At 36.5% G+C, this 15,702-nt stretch overlaps 1 protein-coding gene and 1 non-coding gene across 2 annotated transcripts; both read left to right on the plus strand.

The window, feature by feature from the left end:
* The first annotated feature begins 677 nt into the window (after positions 1-677).
* On the plus strand, positions 678-749 carry Trnaw-cca. Its single transcript has one exon. It is a non-coding gene; the product is annotated as a tRNA-Trp (tRNA).
* A 3,901-nt stretch (positions 750-4,650) lies between these two features.
* Positions 4,651-5,967, plus strand: LOC117784960 (serine/threonine-protein phosphatase alpha-3 isoform-like). The gene has a single exon (XM_034622822.1). The coding sequence runs from the start codon at positions 4,732-4,734 to the stop codon at positions 5,854-5,856; it is 1,125 nt and encodes a 374-aa protein (XP_034478713.1). The 5' UTR covers positions 4,651-4,731; the 3' UTR covers positions 5,857-5,967.
* The last annotated feature ends 9,735 nt before the right edge of the window (positions 5,968-15,702 follow it).

The raw sequence follows: 15,702 nt of genomic DNA on the forward strand, positions 1-15,702 counted from the left end.
TAAACAGAACAACGAAATCTTTTCCGTATGTGCAGCATTTTCCATTCATTTTCCAGTTATTGTTTTCTTGTGTTGCTTGTGGTGATTTATATTTATTTTGGGACTTGCTGTGTGAAATCCGTCGGCATCGGCGACAGCTATTTAAAAGCTTTGGCGGCACAGGTGTCTAGGTTACGGTATAGTGAGGGGAACTCAGATTCAGATCCAGACGATTTCCATGTCTAGCAGCTTAATGAGTCTGCCTGATCTACCATTAAATCCAATCTCGAAATGCGTTTTGTTTGTCATTTGAAGTGATTCTAAACACAGCTATGCAACAGGGGAGGATTAGATGCATATAAAAGTTAATTAGAACGATGTAGGAGGATCTTTATAGCCTTGTATATTAACTAATGAATGTCACACTTAATATTATTCAAATCATTGCTTAATCTAAAAACCAACAAATTCTAATTTATTGCAAACATTCCTTTACTTATTTCATTAGAATTATTCACAGATTAGATTATAATAATATCTTGAGAATGCTCTATCACACAAAAATATTTGCTAAACAATATAACTATTTATAGTCTACTTGACTTTGTTGTTGCTTTTGTTAAAATACGTACATATATATGATTAGATTAACAGAGCGAACAATTCAACTTAGCATTTGACGCCGGATCATTTCATGTGACTCCGTGGCGCAACGGTAGCGCGTCTGACTCCAGATCAGAAGGTTGCGTGTTCAAATCACGTCGGGGTCAGTTGGCAAGTTCGCTTTTTTAAATTTTTCAAATATTAATTGTGAATTATTTAATATTTTTCTCATATAAATTTAATTTTTCAAATTTTAATTATAATAATATTATCAAATTAAACAGTGCACAATGAAATTGTTTTTGTTGCATATTTCAACTCATTGAAAGCAGACAACTTGATCCCATTGATTGCTTAATTAGCGACGTTTTTGTTTCATAACTGTAAACAATTGTAAATGTCAACAGTTGTCGTTTATCGCATTTGTTTGTCGCGTTCACTACACATAATTACAACTCCAACAACAATAAAACAATTGTGGCTTCAGGGCTGGGTCGGGGTTACTGCTTGTGGTCTTTTATGTGGGCTTTCAATCAGATTCCTCCCCCAATGTGCAATGTTCCTGCCACTTCATAAATGTGTTAATTAGTTAGCTAGCAAATACTACCGACACCATTCGTTAAAGTTTTCACATTACACTATGTCAAAATCGAATATTAACATTAACAGATTCATTAAGTTTCACATTTATTAAATGTTTTACTGAGTATCGTAATATTTAAGTATCAAAATTTTGAAAAAAATTTTAAATAGTTAACTGAAATAATATTGTGAATTAGAAGAAGCAAAGGAAAGCAGAAAAGTTTCTGTAAATAATATGTGAAGGGCTTTTTCCTAGTCCACTGTCTCACTTTATGTTTTAGGGTTGAACTGAGAGAAAATCAATATTTGTACGTCTAGATTGTTGTCAATAAATATTTAATTGATTTCTGATTGTGACATATGTCAATGGACTGGCACTGATTGATGGAAAAGTATCAGATATCAGTGAGCATTTAAAAAAGAAACTCAAAGAAAAAAACAAGATACAAAAGTAAAAAACTTATAAATTCTTTAAATTGTATAATGTTTATTCCTAAATAAAATCAAGCCAAGTCAATTAGAATACTTCTTACAACCATTATTCATATGACGACGCGCCCATTTATAAATTCTTACCAAACAATAAACAAATGCACATTGAAAACTGTAATTAATAATAAGCTGAATGAAAAATAAAAACTTAAAAGCTTTTTCGGTCATGCGAATGGCAAAGAACACGCCCACTTAAACATGCACAACTTTGACTAAACATAATCACATGGATTAGAGTCAAAGTCGAAAAACTTCAACTTGCCCGCCACCTTTTTTTTTATCATTAGCCATCAAGTCAAATTCAAAGTGCACTTGTCATGGAAAACAGTTGTAAAAATTCCCATGAGGAGCGCAAAACGGAAAACTCAAATGGTCAATACTCTTGGTTGAGAGGTTGTGGTGGATTGCGGGGTTGGGGGTGAATATCCCTCATACAAAGGCGCATCATATTTTCTAGATGCTCATATAAACAAATAAAAACCCATTAACGAAAACCAACAACAACAACAACAACAACAACAACTGCATTGATGTGTGCGCCTGCTGCTTTCTCACTCTCTCTCACACTCCATCAGGCACTCTCTCCTGTAGACTATCTCCCACTCTCTGCTGTGATTAACGGCGCATTGTGAAGGGTGCAAGAAAGTAGCGACGAGCAATTAACAACTACAAGAGCAAACAAAACGAACGAGAGTACCAGAGCGAGAGAGAGGGAGAGAATGAGATACTTGTGCGGGCACAGCAGCATGTAAAGCAACAACAATACATCTACATATGTACATATACCGATAAGCGCAGCAGCAGCCGCAGTCGGCGTCGACATCGCCGTCGCTGCAACTGCAGTCCATTAGATAAGCAATGCGACGCAGTCGGCGGCTCAGCTCCCCGCACTTTGCACTGTGCCCAGCTGTGTTTGTTCTGCCGAGCAAAGAGATGTAAAAATAGCGCAAAACTGCAGCCCACACACACACACACACACCCACACACACACGCACACAGATACAAATACAAACACACACACACTCCCAGACACAAGTTAATTTTTCGTGTGAAATATTTTAATATTTGCTTACAAAACAAAATGCAGAGAGAGAGTGAGAAAGAGGAAGTTACAACAACACTCAAAGTACTCATACAACTACTACGCAAATCCATAGTCTTTCATGTTGCGGGTGTGAGGAGGAACTGGGAAGGGTCTCAAATGTATTTCTTGGACAAATATTCAATCAGAGCAGCAACCGCGCTAAATATGTGGGCAACATGTTGTCAACTTGACGAAACAACAGAGGCGTCAACAAAAGGGGGCTCATTTAATAGAAGAACAAAGTATAGAAAATAAAAAATAAAATATAAACAAAAAATAAAAAAAATTACGACATAAAATATGCTAGTGGTATCAAACGAATATGTAAATTTTTAGTATAATTAAAATATCTTATTATTTTTACTGAATTTTTGATTAGAAATAATATTACACAATCCTTAAAGTTGATGATATACTTCAATTATTAGAACAAAAAATGTTGCCTGCGTAGCTGCATTTTTGATAGCCTTTAAAAGATAAATAATGAATCACTTTAGAATCTAAAGTTTAGATGATTATTAATTGCTTAAATGGTTATTAAAATATTAATAAGGTTTGCATATCGTAGCATATCAATCAAAAACTACTTTCTGAAACAAATTTATTGCTTCTATAGAGATTTATAATTTAACTTTTTATCACTTTTATCACTTTTATTAGTAACATAGAAAAGGCTGCAAAAATTTTAATTTATTATGTTTTTTATTTAAAAAAATGGTGTCTTGAAATGTGTTTTAACCCCCTTCGATGTGCGTCCTTGGGTTGAGAGAAGTTCTGCATAAGTCTAATCAGACGACTTACATGCATTGGTTTCATTCGAGGGCTGCATTCGCAGAATCCCAATCGTTTTGGCTGCTTGTCACACGCTCTCGTAAAATCAACAAAATGCAGGCGACTGTTGTGACACTTGGCATGACAAGGACAACAATGAAAACAATGAAAACAACGGCACTAAGTTGCAAGTTGGCAAAATGTTTAATGAGTGACAGGCGAAAGCAGAATTCTGCATCTGCGGTAGGTTAAAACCAGGCTGGGATTTGTCCCGTTGCCATGCCAGAGAATGGAATGGAATATCTAGACAAGAATATAACATAAAGTGGGGTAAGAAGGGAAGTGGCTGATGGGGAAAGGGGGGAGGCTTGCATTTCATGGACAAAACCCTCCCTGGGCCATCTACTCCAAATGCGTCGCTTTTGCATTTTGTGTCAGCTGTCAAAGCCCACTGTGAAGTTGCCTTTGTATTTTTTTTTTATGTGTGGCCTCACGATGCGTGCTGGAAGGGGGTGGTGGGTGGAGAAAGGGGGGTTGTTGTCGCCAACGGGCAAAGTGTCCATTATGTTGATTTGAAAAATAAAAGCAACGAATGTGATGCCTCAAAAAGCAAACAGGAGAGAGATAAAAAGAAAGAGAAAGAGAGAAAAAGAGAAGAAATTTAGTTGATTGAAAGACAGTTAAATGCGAGTCGCACTCTGAGCCGGAGATTTGTCATAGTAGTGCCCAGATTATTGAGGGAGTGGCAATGAGAACTGATTTCGCAACTGTCAATCAGATAACAAAGCCACTTCAAGAATCATTGCGAAAAAGGAAAAAAACGGGAATGAGAAGCTACTTAAATATTCACAAAAGCGAAATGTAATCGTAGAACCTCATTGGAAGCCATTATCCCTCTGAACGACCCACAAATTGCCTTCTAGTGAATTGAAATGGTTCAACTGAAAAACTTTATCCTCTCAGCGACTGATTAACTCTCTTTTTTTTTAACAACGAGTACATATTTGACCTTCTGAACTCGAATTATCCAATGTCCAAGCACTGTTTCGAAAATACTTTGCAAAAATAATCAGTTTTCTATTAAATTGGAATTCTTTTCATCCATCAATCGAATATAAATTCAACTCGAATTCAAAAGCAACAATTCAAATCAGACGGACTCATCGAAATTCCAAATTGTTTCACTCCTTGGACTTTGACTTTGGCATTATCAATAAAAAATGTCTTCATTCCAGAAGCAGCCACCGTTCGGTTCGTTATCCAAGGATGCGGCCGTTGGATACTGCATGAATTATATGATCAGACGAAGTCGGGTTTCGGCTTCGCCAGTTTCGAAATCGAGCAGCGAATCCGTTTACGATCTGACGCCCAATCTGGATGAGATCATAGGTCGTCTGACCGAGCAGGGAATGACTAGTTATAGTGGGAGTGTGCTTCTCGATGATTACGAGATCACTGCGATTTGTAGCAAGGCGAGAGAGGTACTGCTGAGAGAGCCGGCACTTCTTGAGGTTCAGGCACCAGTCAACATTTTAGGCGATATTCACGGACAGTTTACGAATTTGCTGAAGTACTTCAAGATGGCGGGATTTCCACCACATGCCAATTATCTGTTTCTGGGTGACTATGTGGATCGGGGCAAGCAATCGGTGGAGACCCTCACCCTACTGTTGGCCTACAAGATCAGATATCCGGAGAACATATTCCTGCTTCGGGGCAATCACGAGTCCGACAGTTTGAACCGCATCTACGGATTCTACGACGAATGCAAACGACGATACACGATCAAGTTGTGGAGATCTTTTGTGGACTGTTATAATTGTATGCCAGTGGCGGCGGTGGTTGAGCATAACATATTCTGCTGTCACGGAGGATTGAGTCCCAGCCTGTTCACCATGGATCAGATACGCATGATTCATCGACCCTGCGAAGTACCCGATCAGGGTTTGATCTGTGATCTGCTCTGGTCCGATCCCGATGTCAGGACCATCGGCTGGGGACTTAACGATCGCGGGGTGAGCTACACTTTCGGTGCGGATACTGTTCAGAGTTTTCTCACCCGCCACGGATTCAGTCTTATCTGTCGCGCCCATCAGGTGGTCGAGGATGGTTACGAGTTCTTTGCCAAGCGTCAACTCATCACCATCTTCTCGGCTCCCAATTATTGCGGGGAGTTCGACAATGCCGGCGCCATGATGTGTGTCGATGAGAATCTCGTCTGCACCTTTCGCATCCAGAAACCAATATCCACAAAACGCAGCTCCAATCTGTCGATGCTGAATTTTTACAAGCCATCAAGCTCGTCAACTCGAGTCAGTTCCAAACCTTTAGAGTCCACCATGTAAAGTCCGATACTGTCTAAAAATGTTGTTGCTTTATTTGAAAAGTGCTCGTAGTCCAAAAATTGTAATTGTTTTAACAAATGTCGAAAATAATCAGCTTAGGTACATACTATATTTAATGTACATTTATTGAGGGAATTTCTTCATGAAATTGGTAAGACATAAATAAAAAAGTATATTTATAAACCTAAAGGACCAAGCACTAAGTTTAAAAAACCAAATTGATTATTTAAAATTGATTTAAAAAAGTATTTTTTCACAAATGAAAATCAAATTATATGCACATCGCTTAATTAATTAATTTGTTTTGTAAATATTTCATTAAAAATGATTGCCCTTTGTTGCATAGTCTGCTATGACTTACTTTGACTAAAAGTATGTTTTTTTGTGCTAAAAAAGTAATTAAATAATTCTTTTAGTAAATTAATTGCGTAATGCAAAGCTTGTTAATAAAATGCAAGCAATAAATATTAATTTGCTAAATTTTTAATTTTCATTGATTCACATAAATGAAATGAACTTATTACACTGTCTAAATGGGCGTTGAGTTTGACAATTTCCGGGTTAATTGCACTCGCATTCGGGTCAGTAAAATGGTAATGACTACAACAAATACAACAACTGCATCAAGAGAAATTATAAAAGTGAATGCAACTAAAATTAATTACTAAAATGCATTTTAACACGCACATTTTCTATGCACAAAAATGAACATAACATATATAATAAAATGAAAAAAAGTAAATTAAATGACATTGCAAATTGCAAGGGAATAAATTAATGGCAGTCCATTTGTTAAAGTGGTCACCCGATGTGGAGAATATGTTAATGCTAATTTGCTTTAGTGGATGGAGGATGGGTCATTAGATAGTCAGACCTTGAACTAAATTGGGAATGATGTAAACTTTGTTGAAAGTGGATTAAATGTTGGGGGAGCAATTACAATCAGCAAAGCGACCAATCAGTATTAAATTAAATGTTTATGTTAGTTCCCTTTCCCTTCTATCAAAAGTAAAACTGAACCCTACTTGTTCACTAATCATGGCAAAGAAAAACTTACAAGTTGGTAACAATCTGAAGGCCAGTTAAAGTCACAGCAAACATGACAAGTAAAGAAAGATAGAAAGAGAGAAACAAGTTAGGACAAGGAGTTGTCATGTCCTGGCGCTGACTAACGACAACAAAAGCATATCAGTGACCGGGCAGTCAAGGAAAATATTCCCATACACACAAGGAACTGTGTCCTGGTCTTGCCAAAGTGGAACTTGAGAGAAATCCCCAAACAAAGTCAAGGCGCATAAATTTTGCTGCATGTCCAAATAAAGAAAGTCAGTGAAAGGCAGCCAGGACGAAGGACGAGGGATGAGGGATGGGGGAAGAAGGACTGGGCAATAGATGCATAAGATAGATGCCGACAAGGAGACAGGGACACACATAAGCCGAAATATCCACAAAACTAATCTGCAGGCGGCAGACGAAGAAAGTGCAGGCAAGGATTTACATATTAAGCCATTTTTAATTTACGACTTGCCAGAAAAGCTGCCAGTCGAAGCAGCCAAAAGATGCTTGCCACACACACACACTCACACACACACATCGCCTGACTAAACAGGAGATAACGAATGTAGGAAGAACCGAACACAGATGGATGATAAAGGCGCCAGTCGAGCAAAAGGATAACGACGACAGCAGCAACCCCCCCCCCCCCCATCCTTACCACTTTCTACCACCCTCAGCACCCCCACCCACCCAAAAAAACTTACAAGTCGAAGCTGGCCACCCTGCGAAAGGTTGAAACGGAAGCAGCCCGCCAACAATGACAGTAATAAAATAAAAGTAAATCCATGCTTTGCCACAGTCATCTCTCTCTTCCTTTCATTCACTTTCTCTATCTCTCTCTCTTTCGCTCTCGCTCTCTTTGTCTATCACTCTTGGCTTCTGTCAAAGTTGACATTGACGTACAAGTCTCGGAAACTGTGAAAGCTGTGACGTTCTTTGGGCAACTGTTTAGTTGTTTTTCATGTTTCCCCAACTCGGGAAAATTCGACAAGAAAGTGAAAACTTTTAGAATGTTTAGAATTTGTTGTGGAGTTTGGGAAATTGTTGCCATGCACACCTTTAAAGCCAAAAACTTATGTCAATTACATGTGTGCAACAAGGACTCGCAGGAAAGTGAGTTAAAAGTTATGAATATAATCTTTAATCTAAACTGATGAAAATTTAAATCAACTACAGATAATATTCTGACTCTACCAATCTGGTTGCTTTTCTTCAAGTCCCAGAGCTCACATTAAAGTAATGCTCATTCCAAAGGCATGTTGCCACAACAGGTGCGAAGGATCCTTGTGGCAAGAAGACTATGAAATAGCAAACAGCATAGAAGAGCCATCAATCATGTGGTCTTACAACATGGATGAGCTTTGCCTCCTCCCCCACAACTGAGCATATGCTAACGGTAGTTGAAGAAAGCCACCCTTTTTTATGGCCAAGACGAAGACGAAGAAGCCCAAGTTTCTTTCTTATACCCTGGAGTTATAAAATTGGAGGGAAGGATATAATAATGTTAATCAGTTCTGTACAGAAACTTTAAATATTTAAATTGAAACTAATTTTAATCAGAGTATTTTATTGTTTTAAGATTTTAATAATTCTTTTTTTTTTTAATTTGATCCTTTTTCAACAAGAACTAATATCGACTTCAGATGGAGATCTAATGACATAACACATATATACTTTAAACATTTAAATTGAGATTTATTTTAATCAGAGTATCTTATTGCTTTTAGTTATTATCTATTTCTTTATACATATGAAATTCAAGTACAGTTCATTTTTTTCATATAGAATTCACATGGTGAAATTAATTAGGACAAATCTTATATACAGGGTGTCTACTATTCGAGCAATCTGTCGTACAGCATTCTTACTTGTTATTCTTTTGTGGTTTTGTGGCGTCAATTGTGACGCTTTTTTGGGGGTTGCACAAAATCCTTTCCCCTACACAAAGCGGAAGGAAATGTTCGCTGCCTGATGATGATGATGATGACAATGTTCTGGTTTTTCTTGGGGAAATTGTAGGATTTTTTTAAGTTTTCAGTTCTTTGGCTTTGGGGAAACAACTGCCACCGTTAGTTGCGGTTTCGTCATTCTTCCCAAATATCGCTTTTGTTAGCCAAGTGAATGTTACGCTTGTCATGTGGTAAATAAAGGGTTCATTCAGGTTGAAGTTGCCTCCTCATAGTTCCCAAAATGAGACCAATTGTAACAGGGATTCAGAGTGTAAATAAACATAGGGCTAATTGACTGATTTACCTTATCATTAAAAAATCGCAAAAAACGCACTCACCTGCAAAGATAAACAAATATAGAATTATGATATTAATTAAAAGATTACTCAATGGAAAAAGGCGTTTAACTCTTTTTTTTTGCATTATTTTGCGGCTGGAAACCCTTTTCAAAATTGCCAACTTGGCTGGCAGTTAATTCAAAAATGAGCCCCGACCGCAAGCGTGCCAAAAGGTTCCCAAAAAATAAAAAAAATAGATGAAAAAAGAAACACAAGTAACAACTCTATTAAAAATATGCCCAGCAAATGATTTATAACCTTTTTTTCTGGTTGCAGGGGCAAGGACAAAAGTGAAACTCATGCTGGAGGAAAGGCAAATACAAAAGAGGAAAAAATATACGAAATTATAATGGTTGGGCATTATCGTGGGCACCTTTTCGACTTGTTAAATATTACTCGTATTTTTCCTTTTTTGTAGGAAATGATAAAAAAGTGTTTAAAATTTTTGACAGGATAAGCGGGCGCTTCTCTCCATATGACAGTGAAAAATGATGAACTCACGGTTTATGAGTTACCAAAATGGAGGGTTAAGTAGGGGGGAAAGTCTGACGGGCTGTCGAATTTTATTAAAAGCTGGTTACGTTCGACTAATTAAAGAATCAACAATGATGAAAAAGTCTAGGCAAAGTTGAAAGAATATAAAAATTAAATGAAAACTCTGAGGTATTTCCACTTTGTGTTCATCTATTTTCATAATTCAATGGGTCAAGTGCCACAGCAATTGAAACCTTATCAAAATATGGGCTACTTTCACTGACAGCTGCGGTAAAAAAGCATGATTAATCAGTAAAACAAGCAGAACGTAATGCAGCTCAGTATGAAAATGTAAATGGATGAAGCCAAAGCCACAACAATAATAAACAAAGTTGCAGTTATGGCTCAATAAGCCAACAAAGGCGCGTCTGGGCCTCACTTCGATGATGAAGCATTTTCCACAAATATAACAACAACAAAAACCACAAACAACAATAGCCTAGTATGATGAGCAAACAACAACAACAACAGCAGCTTGTAAGTGAATAAAGAAAAAACCATAATGAAAATTGAAAAACATTTATTAGAGGGAACCAAAAGCGGGCCATGTGCACATGCTAATGAAAATGAGCAACCCGTTGCAAGAAGGATTACATAAGTCAGGCTCAGGAGCATGACACACACTCACACACACACACACATATATATGGGGCTACTGTGTGTTGTTCGATGTCGCCTAGTCTCAGTTTCTCCGAGTCTCAGACTCAATTTATGAGGGTTCATAATCGAAGCGCGATTACAAAGACAAGATAAGCCCAGCCGCCGTTCTACCTACTCTCTCTCTCTTTCTATCTCTCTCTCTGTCTTCCTCTGCCTTCTGCACAGTGTGTGTATGTTATCTTGACTCAGCAAAAAGTCTGTTTTTTCTGCCTTTTTGATTTTTTCTGTGCCACCGCGACAAATGCGGGCACTGCATCCAAAAAAAATAAAACTGGATTTGCAGTGAATAGAGGATGTTCCATAGTTACGAGTTATATTTATTGATTATTTAAATATGAAAATTAATAAATTATTAAACATAATCAATCATGAATAGATCATTTTTGAGATATTTACACTGCCACAATGAGATAAATTATTTTATGCATGAAAAAACCAGAATTCATAGCAGTCTTTTCCATGCCGACAGTTGAATACTCTTTTTGTTTGCTGTTTGTTTATTGCGTTATTTTGTTTAAGTGAAATTGAAGTAGATGAAAATAATTTAAATATCTACAAATACAAATATTTTGAATTATAGTCAATCAATAAAAATTTGTATTAACTGAAATAATTTTATGATATAAGGTTGAAATTGTTTTATAGCAAGAGACATTTAGGTACGAATACTTTCTCATAGACTGAAAAATATCTCCTTGGTCATAAGAAATACTTTCAGTTACCCACTTATATGTAAAATGAATTATTTAAATCTATTCGACTTAAGACCCTTCGTTTGCTTATGACAAAATGACTCATTGGGCAGTCATTGGGCATAATGAATGACATTGATTGATGTTGCTGTTCATAAGAGTCAAAGATGAGTAATGAAAATGCTATAAATTCACTTTCTTCCCCCTCTATTATTCTCTCTGTCTCGAAGAAAAGAGTCATATCCTTAATGTTTACCATTTCAGGCACCACAAACGATATTTTGAATAGATCTTACATCAAATTTAACAGCATTTTCATAACATGAGCAGCAACAATAGGCAAGATTATACTTTTATCTATTTTTTTAAAGATACTTTTGTGTGCAACTCACGTCGAGTAATTGTGTAGATAGTTGGGTGGGGCATGAGGGGTATTCCTGAGAGGCAGTGGCGCTACTAAAGAGCTGCCAACGCGGCAGTCAACCGACAGTCAACAAATCATATCAAAGAAAATGCAAATGCAAATAAGTTAAAGTCCAAGTTGGACTACGGATTGAATTACGGGTATGATAAAAGGCAACAGCAGCGGAGTTAGTCTCAAAATAATCAACATAAACGTTTTGAAAACCGCAAACTGACCGAATGGCTAACAGACCAACTGACTATCCGACTGACTGACTGACTAACTGACAGTCGCTAAATGGAGTTTGGCTGGAGATTAGTGCGAGTTGATTATTTACATTGGCTCGCAATTGTGCAATGTCTGGGCCAAAGGGAGGCTTGGGAGGAGAGGGGGGCAGCCAACAGCCGCCGCATTATTATGTTAATGGCAACAAAATGCAGTTGCAGTTGCAGTTGCAGCTTCGAGTCGAGCAATTTGAACGTTAAACGTGTTGTCCATGCGGGTCGTAAATCTGCAGACACAAAAAAAAGAGGAAAAAAATACAAATGGCAAGAGAAACAAAACGAAAACTAAAAGAAAAATAAATAAAGCCTCTTGCGGAGTTGACCCCCGTTGCACACACCCCACACCTCCTGCAGATTAGAGGCCGTAGCATGTTGCATGTTGATTATTTTATTGCAATTGACAAAATGCAGGCAAAAGCCGCACCGCAAATCTACAACTGAAAAGTGCATTGTAATTGGCCGCGACGCACAGCTGCGCTCTCTAAAACGTAGTCAAGACATAGTTAACCCCCTCCCCTACCCACCTCCCCTTCTGCCACTCCCCTCTTGGCCACACATTCCATGCCACAAAATTAATGTCGTAGATTAAATTGGCGAATTACTTGTCATTAATATGAACCGAAAATAAAGAAAAGCAAACACAACATCGACATCGGCATAACTAAGTTCGAATACGAATACGAATACCTAGTGAATACCTAGTGAATACCTCTGTGCATATTTTGTGGCTCTTGAATCATTTGCGATTATTCAACATGCAAATAAGCATCCGGATTGCAAACTTGTAACTCTTCAAATGTCATCAATAGTATCTCAATACATAGCTATGATTATGGCAAAATAAATATTTATATATATCATTCATTTTCTTTTGATTTACGATGTGGAAGAACAAAACAAAAATTAAAACAAAAAAAATATGATAAAGATAACAATTATTTAAGATTGGATATTCTCAAGATACTATTGAAAACTCCCAAGATAATGTTCACAGACAAAAAAGCAGAATTTGAGATAATTTGAAATTAGATTTTTTTAAAATAAATATTGTATCCAAATCATTAAGTACTTCAGATTGGAAAGCTTAACATATATTTATAATTATTATTAAGACTAACTCATTAAATTATTATCAAGAACTAAGGAATATTTTACTTTGTCAAAAATTCACAGAATATTTTATGATTAATGGGAAAAAGAAACAAAAAAATATTATAAATTTATTTTCAATTATTCAAGTGAGTTTTTTTTCCAATAAATAAGGGAAAACTTTTGGATTATAATAGATTATATCACAAGATATTAACACTCGTATCATCTCAAAGTTTTTTCTCTTTTGCATTAAGGTTTTTAGATCGAGTTAAAAAGTATATTCGTGTCATGGTTCTTAAAAATAACCATAAATCTAGCTTATTCCGAACTCTTCGTCTAATCAGCAAATCTCTTAGCATATACAAATAGGCCTGTCAAACTGAGAAAAAGAAAGACGAAAGAAATTTGAATCTTTATCTTAATTATGCAAATCAAAAGTCGCACTAATTTGTTAGTTGTCGTCATCGCTGAGGCTATTAATGATTTTACATGATCATAAATATAACTACAGATTGTTTATTTTTTATTTTTTTTTTTTTTACTATGCTTGTGTCATATGTCATTGAGAGCTTTATCTGCGGACGAGTCTGGGCATAAATTAGACAGGGCGACAGGTGTAGGCAGCTGTGAGAAGATTGAGATGGTAGAAGACTTTCCATAGATTGTGCAATCGCCTTATAGATACACACATATATATATAGTAATGCTGATCCCATGAAACTCAATAGGTTTACTCGGCCCAGCATGAGTAGGGAGAGAGAAGTGGGAGGACAAGTTGACAGCAAAGACAGAGGAGACTGTGACACACTTTGTTTAGTTTTAATGCCCGATGACATTGACGACATCTCCAAGATATCTGTGTGAATATTCAGCATGTGAGGTGTGAGTTGTGTGTGTATTTTGTGCTGTGGCCTCCAGGTGTTTATCTTATAGTTTGTCCGTTGATAAGTCACGTCCCGTTTTGTATTCGCCGTCTTAGCTGTCTCTGTCTCTGTCTCTGCCTCTATCTCTATCCCTGTCTCTGCCTCTGTCTCTGACTCTCTTGACTAATTGTGGGCAATTGGCAGTAAAGCTCATACACATTAGTTTGGCCAATTAAACTGGACTTCAACTTATTTAAAACTATTATCTGTGCAATGCTAAACCGCAACAAACACAACCGACACATAGACATGCTCCATAATCAGTTTGAACAAATCAACTTTCAAATGCATGCGAAACCACCGAAACCACCGAAACCGTTGAAGCCATTGCAACCACCAAAGCGACCACTCGAACCACAGCAAATGTGAATGCGAATGCAATTGTGAATGCGAATATAACTGCGAATGTGAATGCGAATTCGAATACTTCATGGTTAGAAGTTGCACTGAACAACTAAAAAACTACTCGGACAACTGGCTAATGTGGCGGCATTTGTTACATGGTCTAAGCGGAATAGTCGGAATACTATTTTAACCAGATTAGTAGGTGGCAGGTGGCAGAAGAAGAGAGCAAGCTGGTCTACAACTATTTACAGAGATCTCATTAAACATGTGAGGAACGATATGCTAAGAATACCCTTAATTTATCAAATAATACAAAGGGGATTAAGAATGGAAGAAAATAGAATAGAAGTCACTAAAATAAAAACTTTATTCGATTGCTAACTAAAATCAGAGCAATCTATATTTCGGGATAACTTTTTTCATTTTTTATTTCTCAAAAGGAGTTATAAAATAACATAAATATTTATACATTCTAATGGATCTTAATTTGATTATATTTTGTAAAAAATTTTAAAAAAGTTTATTATTCAAAAAATAAATTAAATAAAAAATTATATTATATTATTAATAAAAAAAAATCTGATAAATAAATAATGAAGTTAAATAAACATATTTCTTTAAAAAAATTCAATCTCTTCTCTTCCGGCTCAAACTGTCGAATTGAAACTACCATGACAAACGAAGATTGGAGAACTATAATGGATTACTTTAACACAGAGATATTTGAATTCAATATTCTCAATAATTGTGAAAGAGAACGTGTTTGTTTTAAGGAAATAAAATAATACTCTATACAAATTAAATATGCTTATTTCGTACTCCATCAGCTAATGTATCTATCTGTTTATCTGCCTGAAATCACAAAAGATACTCAACCCCAAAGAGACAAGTAGCAGCTGTTAAAGCAACTGTAGAATTCTGTAGAATTCCAACACCTCTGACACTTTAGGGTCTCTTAGTTCCATGTTCCCTATCCCCTTTCCCATTTCACTCATTACCAACGGAAGTAATGAAAACTATTCACTTACAACACGAATTTGTTGTTGTTTATTTACTTACTAATGCAGGCCACACAGTTCGGGGGATCATTCAGATGGGTTGACAGTTTACACTTAGGAGCAGTTGTCAGCTGTACTTCAGTTGGACAAACAGAACCCAAATACTTCTACTATAAATACAGAGTATCATAACAGAACTAAATAAAAGAATGGATACAATTGAATCTTTTGGCTGAGTTGATCCATTTGGCCTCGACCTTATGTATACTCCGAAATTTCTAACTGACACTTGGCTGTCATGTTAGTTCCAATCTTACTCTCTCTCTCTCTCTCTCTCTCTGTCTCATTTTCACTATTTTTCCCTGCGTAGGTAGGATGCGACTGACAGACGAGACAGACACACACACACACACACACGGGATGTTATCTCTAAGTGGAAATCTGCTTTTCCATTTGAAGTGCACGCTGTTGAAAATATTAAAAAGCAATTTCAAAAATCTTTCATCGTTTTTCCGTTTGGAATTTCGTTTTAATTAACCTCCACTTGAGAAACTTAAGGTAAACTGTTCTTT

The sequence above is a fragment of the Drosophila innubila genome (genome assembly GCF_004354385.1).
Source record: "Drosophila innubila isolate TH190305 chromosome 2R unlocalized genomic scaffold, UK_Dinn_1.0 1_C_2R, whole genome shotgun sequence".
Lineage (NCBI taxonomy): Eukaryota > Metazoa > Arthropoda > Insecta > Diptera > Drosophilidae > Drosophila > Drosophila innubila.